The 25,330-nt window shown below is 32.5% G+C and overlaps 1 protein-coding gene across 6 annotated transcripts in view; it reads left to right on the plus strand.

The window, feature by feature from the left end:
• LOC118193286 (serine/threonine-protein kinase mig-15-like) overlaps positions 1-25,330 on the plus strand; it is a 275,103-nt gene that overhangs the window by 21,386 nt on the left and 228,387 nt on the right. For all 6 annotated transcript variants that reach the window (XM_085816123.1, XM_085816122.1, XM_085816119.1 and 3 more), the window contains exon 2: positions 4,078-4,143. In XM_085816123.1, coding sequence (XP_085672249.1) covers positions 4,078-4,143 — 66 coding nt within the window. The remainder of the gene's footprint in view (positions 1-4,077; positions 4,144-25,330) is intronic.

Below are 25,330 nucleotides of genomic sequence, written 5' to 3' on the forward strand. Positions count from 1 at the left end.
AAAATATGGCCCAAAAAATCCAATGACTGATCCAATTCACAAAGATCTCTTACTGAATATGAACAGAAGTTGGAAAACATATCAAGAGGACTTAAAAACATGTATTTCAGATGAGTCACCTATAAAAGTCTCTGAAAAACCTTCTACATACATTAGCAGAAAAGCAAACTGGTTCTACCTCTGCATGTGCAGTTCTCGAGGAAATTTCTTCAACTGTAAATGAGGAAAAAAAGTCAACCTTCCTGCAATTATGAAGTCCACCACAAAAGAAAGACAAGCCCACAAACATCAGAAAATAAAAAAAAAGCAGCAGAAATTAGATAATTTTTTTTAAAGAATTAATTCAGGTAATTTAAAATATTTACATAAAATGTAGTAGTTTATATGTTTGAAAATTTATGGTTATTAATTTTGCAAAAAAAGTAATTCATTGAATTTTTATAATTAGGTCATTCAATACTTCATAATTGTAATTTTTCAATTTCAATACTTCATAATTGTAATTTTCTCCCCCCTTCTCGAAACTCCAAAATGTTGGTAGTAAGTCCGTAAAAGTTTCAGGGGATTTTTTGGGGTCCCACAAACACCCCTGTGAATGGAACTGTGAATACCCAGAACTGCCGAATTTGGGATGACAACCGTTTGGTGTGGATTCACAGCGGAATTTATCGTAGGTCCATTCTTCTATGAGAACATTACCCCAACAGGACTGGAAACCTGTGCTGTTACTGGAGAGAAATATCGCCACATGTTGAACAGCTTTGTCATTCCGGCACTTCAGCAAAGACAATGCCTGGGGGAAATCATTTTCATGCAAGATGGAGCCCCTCTACATGTTGCTGCACGGGTGCAACATATGCTATGACAGAAATTCATAACAGAAAGAGTCATTAGCCGCTACTTTCTAACTGCATGACCTCCTCGGTCGCCTGATCTTACGCCATGCGACTGCTGGCTATGGGGTTCACAGACTGTACGGGAGATTCCTGCAGACATGTTACTTTCTGCTGTTGTGCATACTGTGCACAGAATGCATTATGTGGTCCACAACAACGGCAGCCACATTGAACCTCATTTGAATGCAAAATAAAAGGTAATTTCCATATTGATTTGCATTCGTTAACACTCTATTTTCTACACAGCGCCAAATGTTCCCCTAGCGGTGACTTTTGGAACTAATTTGTTTTTTTTGCGGAATCCTTCATCCCCCGTCTTGTTTAATCTACCTACAAAATGTGGCGTCATTCTCGCAAATAGATAGCGCTACAGAACACTGTGAGCACTGTCAGTTTAATTATGGCCACCCGGTACCTTGCTGTGGCCATTGACGTGATATAAAAAAAATCATGCTTTGTCTAATTTCCCATTATCATGTCGTCAGTCATGATGTTCATGGGCCTGCTATATTTTTGAACTTAGTGATGCTGGAATTAACAGAAGCACATAAGAAGCATGGATATCTGCTGCAGAGTTCTATATTGAACATAGTCCAGTGAACTCTGTATCCAGATTACATGTATTTAGACTACTTTGTATTCAGCTGTTGGTTGAGTGCCCCTTTCAGCAAGTGATGGAATTTTCATCTGCATATGTTGATTTGACACGGGCACCAAACTTTTCTGTTTTCTCACTAGAAATATAAATGAGTTAGAGCAGGGGTTCTCAGCCAGTGGTATACAAGATAAAAATATGTGGTACGCAAAGATGCAAAGTATTTTTAACTAATAAATTCAAAAATTAAAACCCCAACATCCTGATTGAGTTTTTTCTCTAACTCTCGTAAATTTTTGTAATCTGAGCTTAGTTTAATAGTGGTGATGGTAGTAGTACTTTGTAGTGGTGCTACTAAAGATTTTCGATTTTTGTTTAGATGGTATGCGTTATTCAAAAGGTTGAGAACCGTTGTTTTAGGTTATGGGCCATTACAAGTTAGCCTTTCTCAAAGTGTTAAATTAATTGCCTTCCTCATTGCATTCATATGTGGTCAGCAGAATGATTCCTGAGTATGCTCAGGAGGTATTAAATAACATACTCACTTATCAGATGCCATCCTTATGTCATTAAGGTGAGTACATTGTCTCAGTGTAGGGATGATCAAAATGTTTTGTCTGATCAGTGTATATATTCTTGTGTTTTCCAGAAGATGATCAGTGAGTTACAGTAATGTCAATTTTAACTCAAATGAATATTATTGATTCAGAGTATTTAAAGGATTTTTGAACTGGTTTTTATTGACACATGGATATGCTTTGCCTAAGTAGACCATTGATCATGGTAAAATATCGTAATATGAAAGTGTAAACTATATGAACTGAAAATATTACAATTTGTTTCTTTACTTCAGATGTCCAGAAAGGAAAAGAAGTTTATTCATTAAGGAAATTTTAAACAAATATTTTCTGTATTTTTTTCTTTCCTAATTCAGTAATACAGCTTTAATATCATTGTCTAGAATGTATAAAATGAGTTTGGTACTTTTCCGTTTTGCTGCCGCAGGCGATAAAGTCGCCAGTAATGGTACAACTGATGCCAAGCAGAATATCCTCGCTGGTAACCTTTTAGCCTCACTTTCAAAACAAGTCGCAGCCATTTTTAATCAGATTGATTGTTTCTTTCAATACTGGCTTACAATTACATAGAATTTTTACCAAATAGTTCAATTTTATGCCCTAAGGCAGTAATTAAGTCAAGTAAATTCTTAAATTAACATCTTTTTACAAATTTATTATCTTTTAACAGAATTTTAAATGATATTAAAATGTTTGCCTTCAAAATAAAAATTCTTAGAACTAAAATTCGTTAACATTTTATATTTGTGTATATTGTATGTTGTCGCCAATAGTGTCTGCTTGGCAAGATTTGCGCCGGCGAAACAGAAAAGTAACACGAGTTTTTAAATTTTATTAAACATTATTTAAGGAAATTAATGTAACTTTAATTTCATTAAAGGACATAGAATTTTTTAGGAACATTTTTTTCCCCCGTTAAAGCAGAGTTTAATTTTAATTTATTAAGTTTAAAATAATTTCTTGAAAAAAGGGGGGGGGGGAGAAATGGCACCAAGAAGTTAGTATGAAGATCTAGGTACTATGTTGTTATGGTAATATTAATAATCTTCATTTCAGGGAGTGTCTGTTAATATATTAATAACTCTTCGTAGGTATATAAAAATTTATGTAAAATTTGGTTATAATAGCCAGAAGTGCAAAAGTTCAGAGATAGTGTGATTTTTTAGCATCTTCTTTTATCACTGATTGTATAGATTATATAGAATTTGTCAAGTGCTTGAATTATATTACAAAAAATTTTGGTATTTATGTATTTTCTCATGAGTCATTTTCAGCAAACAAAACTGTCATCAAACATAGTGATTTAGCACCAGTAATGAGTAAGCATTAAAGAACTTGTATAAATCCTTTTAAGCCTTTTCTTTGGAACTGTGGATGTGTAAAATTCTATGGAACTGTTATGAAAAGATATGTATCTCTTCCCAATATACATATCAAGTGGTAAGTTGCATTGTGAAGCTGTTTACAGTTCATAATGATGGGACTTAGCCAACGACTATTTAGTTGAATCTGCAAAACACTGATGATTTGCTGTGGATTTTTGTTCCCAACAGTTGATTAAAGTTGCAGTTTTCATCATGTCTGAAGAATTAAGAAATAAGCTTTGTTTCTTGCATGAAGCCTGTCTCGAAGCAGGTACATAGATAACCTTTATAGGGCTCATTGTAGTGATATAATCCATTTCTGTGCCATTTGCAATGAAGGGAATGGCCAAATACTTCTACCATGCTGGTGGCTAAACCATCCAGGGACTCAAATCTAATCATGGTGATTTGGCCAGAGTTATGAATAACATTTCAGTCAGTGTGGAACATAATTTATGTTTTCAGAAAAAATATTAGTATCTTATGAATTCATATTGTGCTTGCAGTTATTGGGCTGAGACAGGAGTCTTATGTTATTGAATTGCTAGCTGATATTTTGCTTTTCATGTATAGGTTGTCTAATGAAATATTATATTAAAATATATTTTTTTAAGTTTATAAATACTATATTGGTTATTTTTTAGGATCCTGCTGGAATATTTGAGCTTATAGAAGTTGTTGGCAATGGAACATATGGCCAAGTATATAAAGTAAGTTTTTGTTTTCTGCTTAATTTTCGGGTAAATTTTTGTCTTCAGAGTTTCTATTGGAGAATACTAAAATATGAAGTCTTGTTTAGATAAAAATTTATGTACATAACATAGATAGTCTGACAGAAATTGTCTTTTAGATGAAAAGGGGGGACTTTTTATAGCTCAATTTTTTTAATACTAGTCAGAAGTCTTTAATCCGGATTCGTTGGAACTCGGCAATTCTGGATTATCAGTTTTTCCGGATTATAAATCATCAGTTTAAATCTGGTAATATGGCATGCAGAAATTATAAAATTAAAAATATGAAACCGTAATTTATGAAATAAAGAGCAACTATGATCTAAAGGGTATCAAAATTTACAAAAAAAAAAAGCTTAATATTTATTTGTTTACTTTATTAAACATTTCTTTCTATGCGCGCAAAGCATACATTGTGCATTGTCGAAATTAGAAAATTGCAACCAGAAACTAGTTGATGTGTATTCGTGATATTTATAATGAGAAGGAATTTGATGTAAATCATATCAAAGACGAACTACATTTATTCATTGCATGTGCCCCCCCCCCCCCCCCCCCCCCCGCAGAGCAGCGTGAAATTGATAAACAGATTTCGGAATGGTTAGAGAAACAAAGGATATGGCTTTATCCATTTTTTGAAGCAATTCCACTTTTTGTTTGATTGACATTCCTTTGGCAGCTCCAGGATCAGAAATTCTTTTTGACGTAATCGAAAGTTCAAGCTTACTTTTATAAAATTGCTCTAACAGTCTTCAAAAATAATAAGCCGGATCCAATTAGAAGATTAAGGAACAACACAATCTGCAACATTAATGGAAATAGATAATTAGATAATTTTAGCTTAGCTTGTACCGTCCGTTATACATTAAACGTGCATGCGTAAACATATTATGCGCATGCACAAAAGTATTACACGCATGCGTAAACGTCTATGCTTTTTGAGAAGGGCGAGATTTTTTTAAATTGGTGCTTTCAGTTTGTTTGAAGGATCTTGAATTTGTTAGAGAAGTAAAATCTTGACTTCAAGTTAAGGAAGTTAACATTAAACTAAGAACTGGAAAGTGAGCAGCATTAGATGTGGGGTTAAATTATTTGATTGTGGTTGTAATAATAATAATGGTGTTAGTGCATTCTGCATTAATGAAAGGTGCTACACAGAGCTTACCTCTTTATCTGTGTATTAAGTGGGAAACGGTCTTGTATCAAAAGCTCCTCAGAAAGGAGTAATAGAATGTTTCACTTGACACAGTGTCCCTGGATTCTCAATCCACAGGCAACAGACTTTTTAAAATGGATTCCCTCTTTAGCATCACTTCACTAAACTGGCTTCCCAGGATTCTCACCCCCAGAGGCACAGAGATCCCAAAGAGTGAGGAGAACCAATACTACCAGAGTATGTTACTTTAAGATAGACATTTCAAGGCCATCCCAGTTTTGATTGACTTTACATGGTGGTGAAGACCTGCTGCAGAAGATGGTCAAGTCCTCTAATTTGCTAAAATCTCTTTCTCTCTGTGCAGTAAAGATGACATATGGTACGATAATAAATAAAAGGAAGGTTGTTGTGGCCTTCAAGATGCCTATTTTAAAGTAATAAACTCGTGTTAATTTTGATCTTCCCCATAGTAATTACATTGTCTTGATAACGAAACTTACTAAATGAGGATTCGCTTGCCATATTGCTGATTCTTCAGAATCCTTTATAATTTATGAAATTTTATGCAGTCTCTGCTTACTATAGCAACTTATAATAACCGTTTCATTAAGACATGCACAGAATGTTACTAGTATTCCCCAGTCAGAGTAAATTAGTTTTTTATCCTGTTTATTAACTAGCCATTTATTGTATTGACCATTGCAGTTAAGTTGTTCTCCAGCTTTTTTCTATGAGCTGACCATATTCGTAATTTTGTATAATGGCAAGTTTGTGATAGAATATGAAGTCTGAGATCCTTATTCTTCGAGACTTCGTTGATTCCGGATTTGGAAAATTTTTGGATTTTAGATTATTAGTTTAAATCTAGTAAAATGATTTGCAGGCATGGCAACATTAGGGCTTCATTTATTGTTTAACTCAGTTAGAAAAATTCTTAACTCCCCTGAGGAACGGCTGCACTCAGTGCCAGAATTTAAGGGCCAACGAATACTGTAGATATTTGAGGATCACTAAGCAACAAAAATTACATATGAATTTTTAGAATTTAGGAGAGGCACTGGGATTGAGGGTTGGCAAAATGTTTTAAATTTAGGATAGTACCAAGTAGCAGAATTTACGAGCTGCAAAGATTGCATCCTGCTGCAAAACATTTAGCCCTGGTCTCCCTCCCCACAACTCCTCAGGGGCCGAAAGTGTGATTTTGACCAGCATCTTCTCAGGAATTAACTGAAATTCCTGCACCTTACTTTCAAGCACCTGCTGAAAAATGATTCTGACCAGCATCAATTGACTTCCTAGTCAATTCCTGAGAAATATCCGATTTACGACACCTGCTTCCATTTAGTATTATATTCTCCACACCTAGACTTTGTAACAGGAAATTGTTTTTCAGTGTTTTATTTATTTATATTTATTTAATTTTTGGCTAGTGATCTGGAAATTCAGATATAGGATTATTTCAGGTATACCGAATTTCATACTTTTTGCTGTATATATAATTCAACCCTTGAAGCATATAGAAGAGGACAGGCATAGTTAAATTTTCCCTTATAATCTGATTCGTAGAAAGAAGGTAAAATGAAAAACGGCTTTGTGACAGAAAACCTTTTTTAGGAAACCATCAAATATCTAAAGTGTGTGTGTGTGTGTGGGGGGGGGAAGTTAAAAAAATTTTTAAAAATCCAAAATTTGATTTTAATAGCCTCTTAATAAGTTCTATTTAATTTGCTCATTTTCCTTTTTTATCTTAAAAATAGTAACTGCTTATAATAATATCTCTAAACTGCATCATTTCAAAATTAATCCTCCTCGCATGATTCTTACATAATACTTCAGCCAATAGAAAAAATTGAATTTAAAAACTGAAACCTTCTGTAACTGATTAAAATGAAATCAAAACGAAACTGATTTATTTTTGAATGGACCTTCATATTGGATATTTAGCATTTCATCTTAGCTTCTGTTTTGTGTTTGCTTTCTGTCCATTGCTACTATTTGTTTCTTTAAATTTATTACAAAGAATAAAAAGGTGGAAATGTAATCAAGAACAGGTGTGCAAATTGTGCCCATTAAATTGTATATGTTTGTGTTAAGAGTTGTATTGTTCTGAATTGATTGAAACTATCTCCTTATGAATTGATTTTTCATCCTTAACAACTACGTCGTCATAAAAAAATAATCATTACATATATACAAGGTGATCCAAAAGTAACAGGAAAAGTAAAAGCTCAGTAGGTTGTAAGTTTTCAGTAAGTTTTTTTTAATAGTAAAAGATTTTATTGCCAGATTTCACAAATCATTTTAGAAAATTAATATTGTTAAATATATTGAAAATAAAAGTGTTTGTCAAATTGTAGCAAAATATAATTTAGGAACTTTAAATGTTCTAGCTTTCATTTAAAAAATAAAATAAGTGTTAAAATATCTTATTTCACCCTTCCCCCCCTTTTTTTCCCCCGCTAGTATTAGCCTTACCCAGTTTAGCCATGTTGTGGTATTCTTATTTTTTATTACTAATTTTTTAAAAGCTTTATAATCATTATTTATTTATAAATAATAAACTGATCATATACATAAAGATATTTCAAAAGATATTTTTGTAAGATAATAATAATTGGAAAAAATGCAGTTGAGACATTTTTTATATATACTTGGTATTCTGAGATAAACAGTAGGCTTGTATGAAAAATTTACAGAAGAGAACTGAAATTTTGATCAGAATATATAAATGTAAAAAGTTTTAATTTTGAAATGGTTAGTTTATTTTATTAACATTACAGTTACAGATATCCTTAAAAGATTTACTTATTTTGGAAGACAGGTGTTTTTAAAACTTATTTTAGGGGTATAATTCTTGAAGATCTCTTAAAACGTAGTTGTTGATTTCAAAAGATTACTAGGTATAATTTTTAATGGTGAGAGTATTGTTTGTGAAATTTCACTTTAAGCATCTATTTAGTTTTTAAGTCGTTGCTCTTATGAGCATACATCTTTCTGTCCCTAATAATGTGCTCCTTTGTTTTTAGCAGAATAATAGTATACTGCATATACTGTGTTTGAAAATACTGAATGTAGTTAATGAAAGTACTGTGGGAGGAAGATCTTGTCATGAATCTTATATTTTTAAAAGTTATACATAATTTTGCTGTTTTAAAACTTTAGAATTAAATTAATTTAGCATGTAGCTTTTCAAGAGGAAATATGCGGCACTTAAATATAACGATTTCAGTAAGTCATTTGTAAATTTTAATTTAACAGACTGACTGACTGGATAGATAGACTAACCGAAATTGTGAGAGCGAAAATGAGCCGGGCTGCAGATGAAACCAGTTTATTGAAACATGCCAAGGACCCTTCCCTTCCATTGCTGTGAATCGGTTTCGCTTGGACTAGAGATGGGGAGAGGAACATACGACTATGTTCCTTTGACCTTGAGGCCAAAGGCACCATCCCCTAGGATCGGTGCTTGAGTCGGAGAGGCCCTGTGTCTATCTTTTCTTTTTCCTTCTTAGCCAGCAGATGTCCTAAGAGAGGGATTGATTGGTTGTATATAAATATATGTTGTTGCTGATCTCAATAAAAAGTCTCGAAACTTTTGGTTAGTTCAAGAATTCTACTTTGCATTAAGTTTTACCGTGTTTTGTTGTTGAATATAGGTTGTTGGAATAAAGTTAATGTCCCAGTTACATGGTTGTGTATGAAAATTGTGGTGTGTTCATATTGGTAACAGGTACTTCATTATAAAAGCATATAGGCTGCATTGCAGTTTAAACAAAACTGTGTGAAATTAACTTTTTTTTTTAATAACCAAATTTTTTAGAATGATAAACTGACTTATGATATTACAATCAAAGCTTAATTTTTAAAGTTTGAAATGGCAAACCCCTATGGAAGATCATCCGGGGGGGGGGACCAACAAATAATTAATACTAACAATAAAGTTTATAATAATTAAAATTAAGAATAAATAAAATGTAATGCAATAAATAAAATTATAATAAATTATTAAATTAATGGTCAGTTGTTAAATAATAAAATACTGGACCTCACAGAACCAGGAGAAGGGTAAAGCAAGGCACTTGCCTCAGGCAAATAACTAGGTGGGGTGCCAAATTATGAAATGCATATTTAAAAAGTTAATTATGTTAATTAACTTTTCAGTTTTGAAACATATGAAGAAGCACTGCTTTAAAATAACAAATTTAAATCATTAAGATGGCAGCTATATTTTTGAATGTTTGCATACTTCTATCAATTAACCATATCAAATAAATTATTAATGATTTAATATTTAGGAAATAGGACTAAAGATCATTTTACATTGTTTTATATAATTTTCAGCTCATTATTTTTATTTTATATAAAGCATTAAATGATATATGATTACAGTAGGTTAAACCTAACTCTTTAAGCAGGTCAATTTAAAATTTCATGTATTCGTGGAATTTAATGCTGCAAAAAATTGCAAACAGAGCCTTGTAATAAAAAATTTTCAACATACATCAAGGTGCATGATATTAAGGATTAACCTAATATCGAATGTTAAAGGTACTGTAGTAGCAATAATCAGCGAGAGTTGCATAAATTTTGAAGGTTAGCAACAGGAGTGAAAAATTTCTGTAGTGAAGAAGAATGTTGTAGTTAACCTTCAAAACTGAACTTGCAAATTTATGTAGTTTGCACTAATTATTTTCGTTCTAGTATCTTTAACATTTGTTCTTTGGTGTATAAATTTTGTTAATTTTCTTTTTAATATTGATTGCTGGTTAAATGGGTTGGTTACAATGATGTTTTCATTTTTTCCACCCCACAGGAAACATAAATACAGGCATATTTTCCTTAGAAAGTCCTCCATGAAAGCATTCCTCTGTTTAGTCAAATAACCCTCTTACATTTGCCATACGGAATTAAATAAACATTATAGAAAGAGTGTTCCTTGGTTTTATGGAAAATGAGAAAAAATACTATTAAAAATATGAAAATTTAGTTTTAAAAAATTAATATATCATCAGAATATGAAGAGAAGTTATAAGGAACTTCCCTCACTGAGTGCCTTTGTGGTGTAATTGGAAGCATGTCTGGCCAGTAATTGGAAACATGGGGGTTTGAATCCTGGCAAGGGCATGTGTAATTCTTCATGTTTCCCAGCTTAAAAAAATATTGAAAAGTTCTGTTCATTTTAAATATATTAAAATTAAATGTAGATATTGACAACCATTGGGAGTTCCACATATTGTTTAGGGTAGATAGAAAAATGCTGCTCCTCCCCCTTCACAGGATCTGCGCCAGAGCCGGTGCAACTGGTGCGATTCGACTGAGCAACATAATTTTTAGAATTTGGAGAAGTAACATGCAGTAAAATTTTTAGAATTTAGGGAGGTACCAGACAGCAGAATTTAGATTGCCAGTGATCATGTTGGACAGCAAACCTGTCAGCAAATGTAACTTATTTTGATCTATAAGGAAATATTTTGGAAGTGTATGATTTATGACTTAAAAGTCATAATCCATGGAACTTAGGTTTAGTTTGACATTCAGTTGTATTAAAGTGGAACAAGTAATTTCTTCGAAGCACAAGCAAAGAACATATTGTTTTTTGAGTAAGGAGTGGAGATTATTGTTGCTGTTAAGCTTTTGAATATTTTTCATGAAAATGCAGTCAACTGTAATGTATATTTTATTGCTGTAAAAAAAGTACATCATACAAATGTTAGTTTTTGATGTAAATTTTTAGCACGTGTAACATAAAATAAACTTTTCAATGTAAAAAGAATGTATTCTTTTTTTTATATAATAACGAGCACGAAAGTTTTATACTTAATTGAAACCAGTTATAGAATAATTCTCTAATTATACAATAATAATAATCTATAATTACAGGTATTATTTGAAGTAAATTTTAGAATAATATTTAAAATAAATATGATTATAGAATATTTAAATTATAGATGAAATTAGGAGATAATATAATCAATATTTCTTTAGTAAATAAGTTATTATGTTTATATATAAATATTTTTCAGTGTAGTAATAAATATCTAAGGAAAGTAATTTAATGATGCAGAAATGCACTTTGGCTCCTGGTGCAAATAGCCATACAGTGGTTAGTTTATACAGTTATCTTCTTAAACATTCGGAGCTCATATCTCATTGACATGCAATTTCCATTTTACAATTCAGGATAAATCTTTACTTTTAATAACTTTGAAACACCCATATTTTAAATCCTGTGTCATTACATGTCAAAGTCAAGATATAAAAGGTTGAATGTCTTGATGTAAAAGGTCTTGAAATGTTGTAATTAAGCATTCTTATATAGCCACTCTTAGTATTCAACAAAAATTTATTTATTTCATTTAGGTATTTCTTATTTGCTAATATCAATGACACATATGCTTTTGAAGGCAGACATAGTTAAGAATTATTTTGGAAAGAAATTATAGTTTTGTGTGTGTGTAAGAATAATGTTTAAAGCATTTTTTGGGGGCTTTATCTCCACATTTCCTCTTTTGCTACGCCTCTGGCCCGAATACAGTTTCCTTATAAGTTCCTTTGTGTTTTCCCCTGTCATGCTTGTTTTTCTCTTTCTCTCTCTCTCTCTTTTTTTTTTTTTTTTTTTGGAAGGTTGCATGCTTCAGCGGACGGAAGTGCTCTTGACGGGATGCTGTAGTTTTATTGTGGATGGTGTCATATTGGGCCTGTTGCGCTTATCGCTACGTTTGCAGGTTACACTTCCACTCAACATAAAGTTGGCGTTGTGTCGCTTGATTTTCCCTTCGATAACTACAAAAATAACCTTCGAAATTTATACTATGCCTTTTTTATCAAGTGGATAATGGTTTAAATTTGCTAAAACATCAACCGCGTAAGACTCTTACCTTCTGATGTTGGAGAATTTCTGGAAATGCTCATTCAGTATTTCAGCTGGCCACTTTTTAACTCGAGTGAAACAACTGTCGTATGCCTTGTAGAACTAGTTTTCTTTAGGTACTTTCTGATTTCCCTTAGAAAAGTCGCGAACTTTAACGGCTAATTTTTCAGCAAATACGCGAAAGGTAAAGAGCTATTTTAGAAATGGCCGCGCACTAAATTTAAATAATTTAACAACCACTTCGCTTCATAATTTATAGCCTAAAGTTCAAAAGGGAGTATTTTTAAGCTCAGATTCTTTTACTGTTTTTCTGCACTAATGGCATCTCTACCTTCGGGACTTTTTTGCCTTACAGGTGTCGCATAACAAACATTTGAGTCGTCAGATTCATACGCAGAAACAGTTCTTTCTCGAAGATCGTTTAACCTAGCGCAAGATTCTCGATCAAAGACTATGTATATACCTTGTACATGCCTATTTTTTTTTGCCTTGATGTACATCAGAAAAGTTTAGGGGATTGGTCTGATCAGGTGACTTCGGGGTCATTCAATAGGCCATTTCCTTACAAACCAGTTTCATTGAAAGTAACTTTCCAGGAAATTCTTAATATATTTCGCGCCTGTTTACTCACTTGCAAAGTGCATGCGCTGTTGCAATCTATCTTCAGCTGGTGATAAAATATAATCAGCGAGTTCTCTCTTAGAAAAACAAAAGCAGGTGATGCTAACACTATTGGTTATGGAGATATTGAATTTCTTTATTGATAGATAGTTATTTGAACATCTTTGTATAACATTAACTTTCCCATTCGTTCCACTGCCATCCTTGTTAAACTATCGTAATGTGTGCAGTTTTACATTCCGGTTTTAACCGATTAGCCGAACAAAAGCACAGGTGCAAACCTGTTGAATCTTACCACCAATTTCTGCTAATCAGCTTTTCAGTATTATAGTGAGCAGGTGCATTATTAGGCCTCTTTTTTTAATGAGGTTATTTATATACCTGTTGAAAAGCTCAACTTGTTCTGCACCTGCATTTACGGATTCAGCAGATGTTCTTTTAGTGGCATGGTGCTGTCGAAAATGCCACTTAAGAACTCCCTTAAATTTAAATTTGTTAAGTATAACAAGCCATTCAGCTGTACGATTTTAGTGGTGGCAAATTTCGCATGTTGTGTAACTGCTGTAGAAAAATAACTTTCTTTATATACAAACATAAAAAAAAAAAAAAAAAAAAAAAAATTAAAGGATAATTATAAAAAATATGTTTACCTTTTTTTTTTTTTTTTTTTTTTTTTTTGTAAATTTCAGTTCTACTTACAACTTTAGTTACCATAATTTTTTATGATAATTTATTTGCTACTGAACTCAGAAGCCTATTGCTATGAGCAAAAATGCAAATAAGGCGATGGCATGCAGAGCATAAACGTAACATATTCATTGTCTTAATTTACTGTAAAGTTCTAAGTTTAAAAAGTGGTCAGATGTTGCTAATCATGTTTGAAAGACATCATTTAGATTAAGGACAGACATAACAAGAAGTCGGTAGACTCAAGATAGATAGTCAGACACAGTTGGGTATCTACATAGAACTAAATATTTCACCAAATGGAATAACAGGATTCTGTAACATCTTTTTAAGTATGGGAATGGTTAGTCGTCTTTCTAGAAGAAACATTTATTTAACTAGAAGACAGCCTGGTAACTTCAGACAGCCGCTGGTACTCAAATAACCAAACTTGCTGCTGATTGAAAGCTTCACAAGTGTTATCTTTATACTAGAAAATGATTCCATTGTATCTCACTTATATGTCAACCAGAACATTAAAGATGGTGTTGTCTTCATCATCAGTGGAGCTATTAATGGATGTATCTTTGGTAATGTTGGTATGCTACACTGGTAGCATGACTGGTGTGGTAACTGATGTTGGACGCTTTTCTTAAGGTTGTGTATTAGTTACTGCATGTAGAACTAAAATACATATAATATAAATCTGTGAGGAGTTGTTATTAACAATACTTAACAACACTTGAAAGCATAGAAACAGTTATTTTAGGTTATTGTCTTTAGTATGTTAGGATATTGTTAGTAGCAAGAGTCTTTGTAGTTTAGGAGGATTCTCAGTTCTTGTCCAGTCTAAAACAGTTTGTGGATTGAGTTAGTCATGCCCGCTTAATTTTTCGATTGGGCTTTATGTCTTCTGAATGTTATAATTCAAACAATATCGGAGGAGAAGCAGGATCATTGGTCCCTTAGCCTTCGTAAACTCAAGAGGCTTTGATGACAGACACAATACAGATTGCTGAAATCCCTTAACATTGGCCCACCAGTGGCCAAGCAGTAAAATCTGGTAGTTCCAATCTGATTTCGATTCCAGGAGAATGGGTTGACTGTACGGGCCTTTCTCGTGGCTTTCCCCATGTTTAAAATGTATACGAGCCAGTTTCCCTTAGAGAGTCCTTGATGGAGGCATGCTTTCCCTTAAGCAGATAACCATAGTATGCTTTTGCCATAATCAACTAAAACCAAACCAAACCTTGACAATGGCCATGAAGTTATGATTCTTGTAATGTGGAGCCGTAACTGAATGAATTATTGCTTCTGCAGTGTCAGACCCTGTCGTCTCACACCTGGTAAGATCTCGAACACTGTGACCTGTGGGGGACTGCACACATAAATTTCTTATCTTTGTTTGGTCTGCCACAGATCCAAGTATTATTTACATATGAGTCCAAGTTTCAGTCCAGGTAGATCATCATTTTGGATGTATTTTCAGAACCTGGCTTTCACAATCATCAATCACTATCCATAAAAAATTCTTTTTCCAAGATGATGGTGTACTTGTTGAGAAGGAATCATGAGAAACGGCTGTATCAAGCATCACATCTATGCCAGTGATTCTGGAAATGTTCGGAAATACGTAAATAATGTTGGTGCATTCTTGAGTAAGGCTGGGTTTGCTTCGGGGCCATATTTTTCATTTGAGGATGTGCTCTTAACATCATTGAGCTACTATGGTTGCTGAATATTTTCAGATTAATAGATTCAAATGGATTCATCATTTTAATAATTGTATTTATTGCTTTTTAAATTCCATAGGTTGTTAATTAATATCAGACACATTTAATTTGAAAGAAAAATTAGATTGCTTATTATTTGCCAAATGTCAACTTGTGGCTTACTAGTTCCTTGAGGCCTGCAGGATCTCTGATCAGCCCCATCTTTATTAATGCTTAAATGAGTAGGGTGGGAAGAATGGATGAAAGTGAGCAATTCAGCACCAGAAGGGTACACACACAGGGTATTAAATAAGGTCTATCCACAAGAAAGAAGGTAGCACAGTTTCCTCTTTTTTTTTTATAGTTTATGCATTTGAGAATTGGTAGCAATTAACAGTTGGTATTAATCTTGTAAACACATCAGTATGTCTTTATTGATGTTTGTGCATAATAATATGTGTTTATTCTTTTGGCCTGCAACAATAGTTTGATTAAAGATTGATTTAAATTTGTTCCCTTTTTATCTATTAATTTTGAATGCCAGTGTATTTTTTAATGCATAAGTTCCTTTTATTAGACTCACGAGCAGCATTGTGTAACAACACTTCACCTTATTATATCTTGTACAGCCATGAAAAAAAATATGCATTTAAAAATTCCCCCCATATGATAATAAATTTAAGTTACGATAAGATTAACAGTTTTAAAATTCATAATTTTGGTATTTCATTCTTTAATCTATCTGTATTATTATTGCCACTGCAATTATGATTTTTTATATGTATGCAATTCTTGTCTTCATCTTTCATTATTATTTGGGGAGTTTCTTCTCTTATAAAATTATTTTTATTCAGAAGTCATATTCATTTCGTGCATAATGATTTGTCAACATACGATATCTTAATTCCATATCACAAAGAAGGATAATTCCTTAAAGTGGTCCAAGTGCTATAAAGGAAGACAGTCTGATAGATAGTAAGTGTTGTTCTTCCACGGAGGACAGTCTGTCGCTGAAAAATTTCATATTTTTATTGTTATTTATTTTATTTTATTTATTTTTTGAGATTTCAATGCATTTAATTTATTGTAAGTATACAGTTCGCCGTTTTTTTAAAAAATTTATTTTATGTGATATATCTTTAGAAATGTTTTCTGTGTTTTTCGTTATCGTTATATTTACTTTTTAAATTTTTTTCCCCCGAAACTGCATTGCCGATAAAATCAGTTTCTGTTGAGTGCCGCCTAAAACAAACAAACAAAAGAAAAGAGCACTCATTAAAAGGAAACTTAGAATGAAAAGATTTCAGTTGGGAAGTGCAGTCAAAAGTCGTTAATCCGGACTCGTCGGGACTTCGGCGATTCCGGATTATCGATTTTTCCGGATTATAGATCATCAGTTTAAATCTCGTAAGATGGCATGCAGAAATTCTAAAATTAAAAATATGAAACCGTAATTTATAAAATAAAGAACAATTATGATCTAAAGGGTATCAAAATTTACACACAGACACACACACACACACACACACACACACAAAAAAAAAAAAAAAAAAAAAAAAGGAGCTTAATATTTATTTGTTTACTTTATTAAACATTTCTTTCAATGTAAGTTGTTTAAGTTGCTTCGTTTTATGTGATAATACTTTCTCTTTAATTCTATAAACAGACATAATTTCTTGTTAAGTTACAAAGTTCCGCTGTTCAAGTCCCGTTAATTGCTGTGCCGAGAATACCGACTAACTTGTCAATCGAAATTTTTTCGTTTTCACTAACCTCTCTGTCACATTCTTCATGTCTTTATCCATTTTTTGCAGCAGTTCCACTTTTTGTTTGTTGGACATCCTTTAGAAGTTCCAGCATCGGAAATTCTATTTGACATAATCGAAAGTTCAAGTTTACTTTTATAAAATTGCTCTTACAGTCTGCAAAAAATAATAAGCGGGATCTAATTCGAAGATTAAGGAACAACGCAATCAGTAACATTAACTGAAATAGGTAATTAGATACTTTTAGCTTACACCGTCCGTTATACATTAAACGCGCAGGCAAAAACGTATTCTGCACTTGCGCACACATATATGCGCAGTAGTCAAGGTCTTACGCGCACGGCGCATGCGCAGAAAGTTTTAAGTTTGAGGATTATAGATCATTCCGGATTATGGGTGTCCGAATTAACGACTTTTGACTGTACTTGGTTTATTGATCGTAAGTTTGGTGGCATTAATTGCCAAACGATATAGCAAATCCAAAAGCATAACCCAAACAAGAATCTGAAATCTTTTCCTCTGGTCCGAAGTAATCCCCCGCCCTTCTTTTTATATGCTTGTGTTCCAGTAATTTCATTTAAAGTATATGAGGGGAAATTAGAGTTTTTAACCAAAAGATAGGTGCCAAGTAATGTAAGGTAATATTCCAAAATCGTAGTGATGATAATTTTTTATTGTGTAACATTAATTCCCCTTATTCCCACAGTGATTTCCCCCTTGTTTGGCGTGTAATATTAAAAATTCAAAAAATTGTTTTGCGATATTGATGTTGAATTGAATTTTATAGTTTAAGTGCGAATAATATGATATTTAATAAATAACGGTAACACTAAACGTTAGAAAACGCCCATTTGGACTTAATTAAAATTTTGAAACCTTGTAGAGTCATTAGGTTAATTGGAAACAGAGAAGATGAAAAATATGCAACCGCCTTCGCCGGGAATCGAACCACGGACCTCTGGAATACCGGCCCAGCGTGCTACCGTTACACCACGAAGGCACGCTAGGAGAGTGGGAGAAATACCTTATATACTCCCCTTTTTAAAGGGCGACTAGGGTTTTAGGGGACCTAGTCGCCAAATCCTGGGTGCGGAGAATCATCATCCACAACCGTTTTAGTTCGGGCGCCACTTGTAGAGTCATTAGGTTAATTGAAAGCAGAAAAGATGAAAAATATGCAATCGCCGTCGCCGGGAATCGAACCACCGACGTCTAGAATACCGGTCCAGCGTGCTACCGTTACACCACGAAGGCACGCTAGGAAAGTGGGAGAAATACCTTATCACCTTTCAGATTTTTTTTTAAATTTGTAGTTTGTATTTATTTTTTTAAATGGTGAAAATTATGTCTTTTGACTAATTAAATGTTCGTGTGTCTTCTAGAAGGTAAAAAATTAAAAGCACTGCATATAATTAAAACTATACAGCCGGTCAAAGTTTCTTTTAAATGAGGATTTTAAGGTTTAATTTTCTGTGACTTTGAGTTTGTGAAATTTTTGTTTTGAATTTCCTTTGAGGTGAATGTTTTACGTGTTTGCATGGCAGTTAATTCCAGCAGCGCGTCTTCATGCTTACGATTAAGCTTAGCAGTTTGAGCTGAAAAAAGATTTGGCATTGATTCTAGAATTAGACCGTTGTTATTTTAGTTCTTTTACTTGACCCTTTCTTTTTGTTCTTTTTCAGCTTCAGTAGAAATCTAAAAATAAAAATTTGCTTACGAGGACTCTTAAGAAACAGCAAACATAGCCTTTTTTTAACCCATGTTTAGCATTTTAAACTTAAAAGTTGCATTTTAAGGGTTAAGAGGAAAAAATAATTGAACAGATGTCAACAAATGCAGTTTATTTATTTGTTCCTAATTTATTAAGTAAAAGGTGAATAACCTTTTACTTAATAAATTAGCCTTTTATTATTATAAAATAAAAGGTTATAAATATAAAAAAGGTTATAAATTAACCTTTTATTCGTTTGCGCGGCCAGTCACCTAAAATAGTTTTCATGAAAAGAAGAAATGTACTATGAGTGTAAATGAGTTCAGTTGTTGTAGTTTTACAGGTCCAACTAGTCATCTAAAGTTATAGAACTGAAGAACTTCGTACAAATCGCTTAGCTTGTTAATCAGTTACAGACGGTTATTTGAAAGAAAAATGAAATAATTTGCTTTTTTCCGAATAGCAATACCCTGGTGCATGAAAGCTAAAAGTACTGTATTTCTGGCAGTGGCAACACATTTCTTTTAAATTGCAGAGTTTGTTGATTAAATTTGAAAGACCAATATCTGACACTTTGATAAGTGGCAGCATATTGCTTTTAGATTGCTGAGTCTCCTAATCAAAATTATATCAAATTCGTACAAAATACGAATTAAATCAAAATAAATTCGAAATTCAAAAATTCGGGCTTCGAAGTGCATGTGTTTGCGTGGAGAAATATGTATGCTCAAAGTTTTGGTAGCTTTATAACTCGACCGTCGCAAACGCAACCTTGTTTGGCATTCTGCCAAAACACTTAAGAATCGTCCAGAAAAGCTGTTAATTACGTGCTGCGGGGCGAGAAGTGATATGAATTTTCACATGAGGAACGAAGAGGGAATTAACTACCGGCGGAGGAAAAATCTCCGTGAACAGATATTAAGTTTAGTATTGATTTGAAGCCTAGAAACCAAGCATGTTGAATTTCTCATAACAGTTAAGTAATTATAATAAAAATTGTTATACAATAACAATAGTTAATTACGAGTTATCATTAAATTATGTATACAATAAAATTAAATCTTGAAAACACTCGTATTCTTAGCTATAAATAAATAAATAAATAAATAAATGCACCATATTTCAGCCTAGATTACTTATAAGTAATTTTGCCTCTGTGCTCTTTGAACAGTGAAAAAATTGAGAGAAAAAAAAAAAAAAAAAAAAAAAAAAAAAAAAAAAAAAAAACCCTACTTTATGATTCATATTCATTCAGCAAATTTCATGAATAAATCGGTCCGAATGGCGCATGCGTGTTTACGCTCAAGCTCGCCATTGTTTCGGGCGAACTATAGGTTTGTGGCGGTCAGTTTGTATATATGCATACAGGTTTTTCATAATTTAATAATAGAGATATTTTAAATTATAAATATCTTCTTAATGGTTAATTATTGATTTCTCAATAGCCTCTATTTCTAGAGAGCAAAGGGGACTCATGCTGTGAAATTCCACTTCTAAGCAAGCTTCCACACCTTTTTAAAGTATTTAAAACAAGTGAAATTTTATTTATTAATTGTATATTTTTAATTATGACTTTAAAATATGAAATTAGGAATAGAAGTCCCAGAAGGGCTATTAATATCGTTTTACTGTAAGCGGCGTTTCACTTTTCAAACAGCGTACGAAAGGACAATCACAGTTACATATGATTGTCCTCTCGTACGCTGTGTTCCACGTGAAGTGTATCTTGAAATCATTTATTCATATTTTATGTTTAGAGATGTAATAGATTGAGTGCTACAGTTTGAGATATTTTAGGATGATAAAACAAATTTCATTTTCCTCCAGTTAGTTTTCCTCATCTGTAACGTTAAATGAGCATTTTCCTCTAGAAAGAACGAAAGCGAAATCCTGAGGCACATAGCCCTCGAGTGTTTTGCAGCAGTGAATAACTTGAATGCAAACCTTTTTGTTTCAGATAAATCGTCATTCCCTTTCCCATTGAAATTTGTTATCGAGTATACAGAAATCTTTGAACATCGCCATTGCATTGATCGTTCACCCGGTTTAGCAAATGGACAATGCTGAAAGAAATTGCTGTTGCACGCATCATTGCATCTCTAATGATCATTTAAGCGGCTTGGTATATTGCTAGTTCTGAGAACTGTTGCATTTAACCGAACGTGTAAGATCTTTGCTTCTTCTTTGGAATTCTGGTATTGTATTATTTACCAGGAGCAACCGCATAAAATAGTTACTACACAGAAGAAAAAAACATGCTTTTAACGAGTCTTGCTAGTGTTACTTCACGGGTCCAGTTAGTAATTGATAATAACGAAGATAAAGAAGTGCGTTTATTGCGTTTAAATTGCTCATCTTGTTTATCTGTAACAGATGCATAAAATTTGAAAGAAAAATATCTTACTCTTCGTCAAATGGCAACATACTGGCCAACGGAAGATAAAAGTATTTTATATTTGGTAGTGGCAATATTGTTTTAATCGCCAATTTTATTAATCATGAATTCGTTAATTTCCAACCAAACATAAAATCAACAAAAAAGTAAATTCAAAATTCAGGTATCGTGTTCGGGAGTGGGGATCTACACGTGATCAAAATTTGATGTTTCTAGGTGCCGCCTGTTTTTTCGGTGGCTTGGCAAATGCGGTCAACAGCAGGAGACTGACGTTAATTACGGAAGGGGAAAGTAAACGACTGTGTCGGGGATCATAAGGGGAGATATATTAAAAAAAAAGTGTTTTTAGGTCTCATTCAGTATCAGTATATCATTAACGTAATCAATGAAAGCCATTTGAAACCAAAATAGGATTTGCATTAGTAAATTATAGTTAAGAATAATGGCCCCCATTGTTCTGATTATTACTGGAATAATTTAAAGATTAAATCCGATAGTATCTTAAGATGTTTTTGCAGTTGGAAAAACAAGAATATAACTCATTTTGATTCACTTTTCTTTTCTTTATGAATGACGAATATCTGTTTGCCATACACCTGATCAAATAAGGAATAAGTGTTTAATCCGTAAGATTATAAGTATTGATTAACATTTCCTATAACTACTTCTAATTGAGGCTTTCTAAGAGCAACCCCCTTAATTTTGACTTTCAGCTTTTAATTTTAGACTAAAATATGAGCATAGAATCTACCTTTAAACAATGCGATTTTTTTTAAAACTTTGTGGCATGAGAGTGCCTAGTAATAATAGTTTTAGCGTCGCTAAGAATCATCTTCTGGATTATCATATTGATTTTTTTCCAAAAAATATTAAAAGCTGCAATTGACGAGTATGAGCAATGCATAATACATACATATATAGCGTAAGCATACCCATAAAGAAAAATGAACCCCCAACAAAAGCTGATCGACTGCTATTGAACTCTAAAGAGGGGTTTATCAGAGGGAAAATGGTAATTAAAATCAATTAAAATTCCATTTAATTGATTTTAATTATTTATTTACTGTAGCGATTTATTACTTATTGGATTGGAATATTTGAATATGAATTAGCTGAATACTTAAGAAAAATATTATGACTGCGAGAATCGGAAAAAAAAAAAAACATTTCTTGAATATTTGCTTTCTTATAGAATGCAGCTGAATTCATTTTTACTCAACGAAAATCAAAATTTAGTAGCTAATTAATCTGTCCTATATTGAGCACTTTAGTTCAGTGTGATTAATTAGTGTGATTGATTAGTTCAGTGATTAATTAGTATTAATGTACGCTTTTTTTAAAAAAAATTAAATGCTTCAAGAATAATTAGAAAAGGGCATAATTCTCTTCTTACCCTTAAATTCTTCAATAAAAAAACTGCATTTTCAGCTATAACCAAGTGAAATAATTTTCTAAATATAATTCAGTGTAGAAAAAATAAGATACATAAAGGTCTAGGAAATGGAATCAGCGTTGCGATTCTCTTTAAGAAATATGGTGAAGCTTAGCAAAAAGTCTACGAAGTGAAGTAATTCCGTAGAATATTTTCTCTTTATGATTAAATTGCACTCAATTATACTTTATAAACAACATGTAAATACTATTTAATGTATATGTGTGGATGTGTGTGTGTGTGGCTCACTAGCGGCTGAGCTGTAAAATCGTTGAACTCTGGCAGGTCGATCCGGGGAACGAATCCGGATCGACGGGGATGGCTGTATTGGCGTTTTCGAGGTTTTCCCCACGTGTAACGTGCATAAGAGTCAGTTTTGCTTAGAAAGTTCTCCACGAGGCACCCTTACCCTTAGGCAAATAACCGTCAAATGCTTTGCTATAATAAATAAAAAAAAAAAAAAAAAAAAAAAAAAAATAAATAAATAAAAAAACCAGACCAAACAATAGATATATAAATAAGTAGCTTAAAAACTGCTATATTTTACGTATCCTTATCAAGTAGTATTTCAATATATATAATGATTAAAAGAAAGGAAAAGTCGGATCCTAACTGATTGTATATAATGTAATCCCTATGAAGGCCCTAACAATTCTTTCTCACTTAAAGTCGTAACCCAAAAAGAGAACAAATTAAACTTCAGATACGTATACAATACTGAATCTAATACAAAAAATACAAAATATAAAAATAAATTATATATGTACGAAACCTAACTAACTATTTATATTGATATTACGTATATATACGTATGGTAATGAACATTGTATAATAAAGATATTTTATACCTTGTTCTATATTTGGTTTCATTTATATATACCTATACATAGATATATATAATTTAAGGATTCCATTTAAGGATTATACTAGTACAGTCAAAAGTCGTTAATCCGGACTCGTCGGGACTTCGATTCCGGATTATCGATTTTTCCGGATTATAGATCATCAGTTTATATCTGGTAAGATGGCATGCAGAAGTTATAAAATTAAAAATATGAAACCGTAATTTATGAAATAAAGAACAATTATGATCTAAAGGATATCAAAATTTACAAAAAAAAAAAAAAAAAAAAAAAACTTAATATTTATTTGTTTTTTTTTTATTAAACATTTCTTTCAATGTAAGTTGTTTAAGTTGCTTTGTTTTATGTGATAATACTGTCTCTTTAATTCTATAAACAGACATAATTTCTTCTTCAGTTACAAAGTTCCGCTGTTCAAGTCCTATAATTGCTGTGTCGAGAATACCGACTAATTTGTCAATCGAAATTTTTTCGTTTTCAATAACCTCTGTCTCACTTTCTTCACTATCGGAAGCGAATTATAATGAGGAGGAATTTGATTGAAATCATATCAAAGACGGAGATCGAGATGAAATACTACATTTAGTAAGGAATTATAAGCCAAATAAAATAAAAACATCTGCCCTGAAGATAAGGATAGTGCTGACAGATCAACTTACAATTCATTGCGCGCCGTGTCGTTTCCCTTCCCCCGCAGAGCAGCGTGAAATTGATAAACATATTTCGGAATGATTAGATAATCAAAGGATATGCCTTTATCCATTTTTTGCGGCAATTCCACTTTTGGTTTAATGGACTTCGAAACATACTTTCGCTTTGTAGATCCTTTACATATTAGTAAATATATATCGGAAATTCTATTTGACATAATCGAAAGTTCAAGCTTACTTTTATAAAATTGCTGTAACAGTCTGCAAAAAATAATAAGCCGGATGCAATTCGAAGATTAAGGAACAACGCAATCTGCAACATTACCTGAATTAGATAATTTCAGCTTAGCTTATACCGTCCGTTATACATTAAACGCGCTTGCGTAAACGTATTATGCGCATGCGCACGCGCATATTCGCAGCAGTAAAGGTCTTACGCGCATGCGTCAAAGCGACGCATGCGCAGAAAGTTTGTAGATTTGAGGTCCGGATTATAGATTATTCCGGATTATGGGTGTTCGAATTAACGACTTTTGACTGTAGTTAATACTACATATAAAACACAAAAGTGCATCAATAATGTATTTTTCAGTATTATTTAACTTCCTTCTTAAGAATGTTCTGCAGTCTAGTTTGCGTTATTTTAATCATAAGTCTCAAATAAAAACAACTATTGTTTATATGTCATTAGAAAATTAACCAAAAAGCAGCGACCACAATGTAATTGAGAAACAGTCCTTAGCCGTGAAAAGGTTGAAAGCCATTCGGTTATGACTATTATCTCACATACTCAGCTACTTCGCATACATGGAACATAGCATTCGAAATGAAAAACTCAATATTTACTACAAATTCATTCGTGTAACAAATTTCTGTCTTTCTACACCTGTGGCTTTAAAAAAAGATGTTATTTATCTTACAGTTTATCGTTAAGTAATACATTTTCATTGTACAAAATTGCATTCATTCGAAGAATTCAATTTGTATTTTCCTCTGTATAAAAGTGAATGTAGAGAAGTTAGATGTTTAAACGACCCCCAAGACCACGAGCAAGATTATTCCCTACTTTTCAGCCCCCCTGTGAAAAAAAGGGGTTCTAAATTTACGACCTGACCGCATATAAGGGTATTTCGTTTTTTCAGTAGTGCGAAGAACATGCATACAGATTCTTCATTATTAAATAATAGAGAAAAGATGACTGAAGATCCAAGAACCACATAAGTACTTTTCCGTGTATGTTCATGAATTGCAATTGATAAAATTTTAATTTAATTATTTAATTATAATAAAAACGATGGTTTAATTTTTGTGTACTGTGTCTGC

The sequence above is a fragment of the Stegodyphus dumicola genome, chromosome 4 (genome assembly GCF_044657685.1).
Source record: "Stegodyphus dumicola isolate Sdum_Otavi_A_Nest chromosome 4, ASM4465768v1".
In the NCBI taxonomy this organism is placed as follows: Eukaryota; Metazoa; Arthropoda; class Arachnida; order Araneae; family Eresidae; genus Stegodyphus; species Stegodyphus dumicola.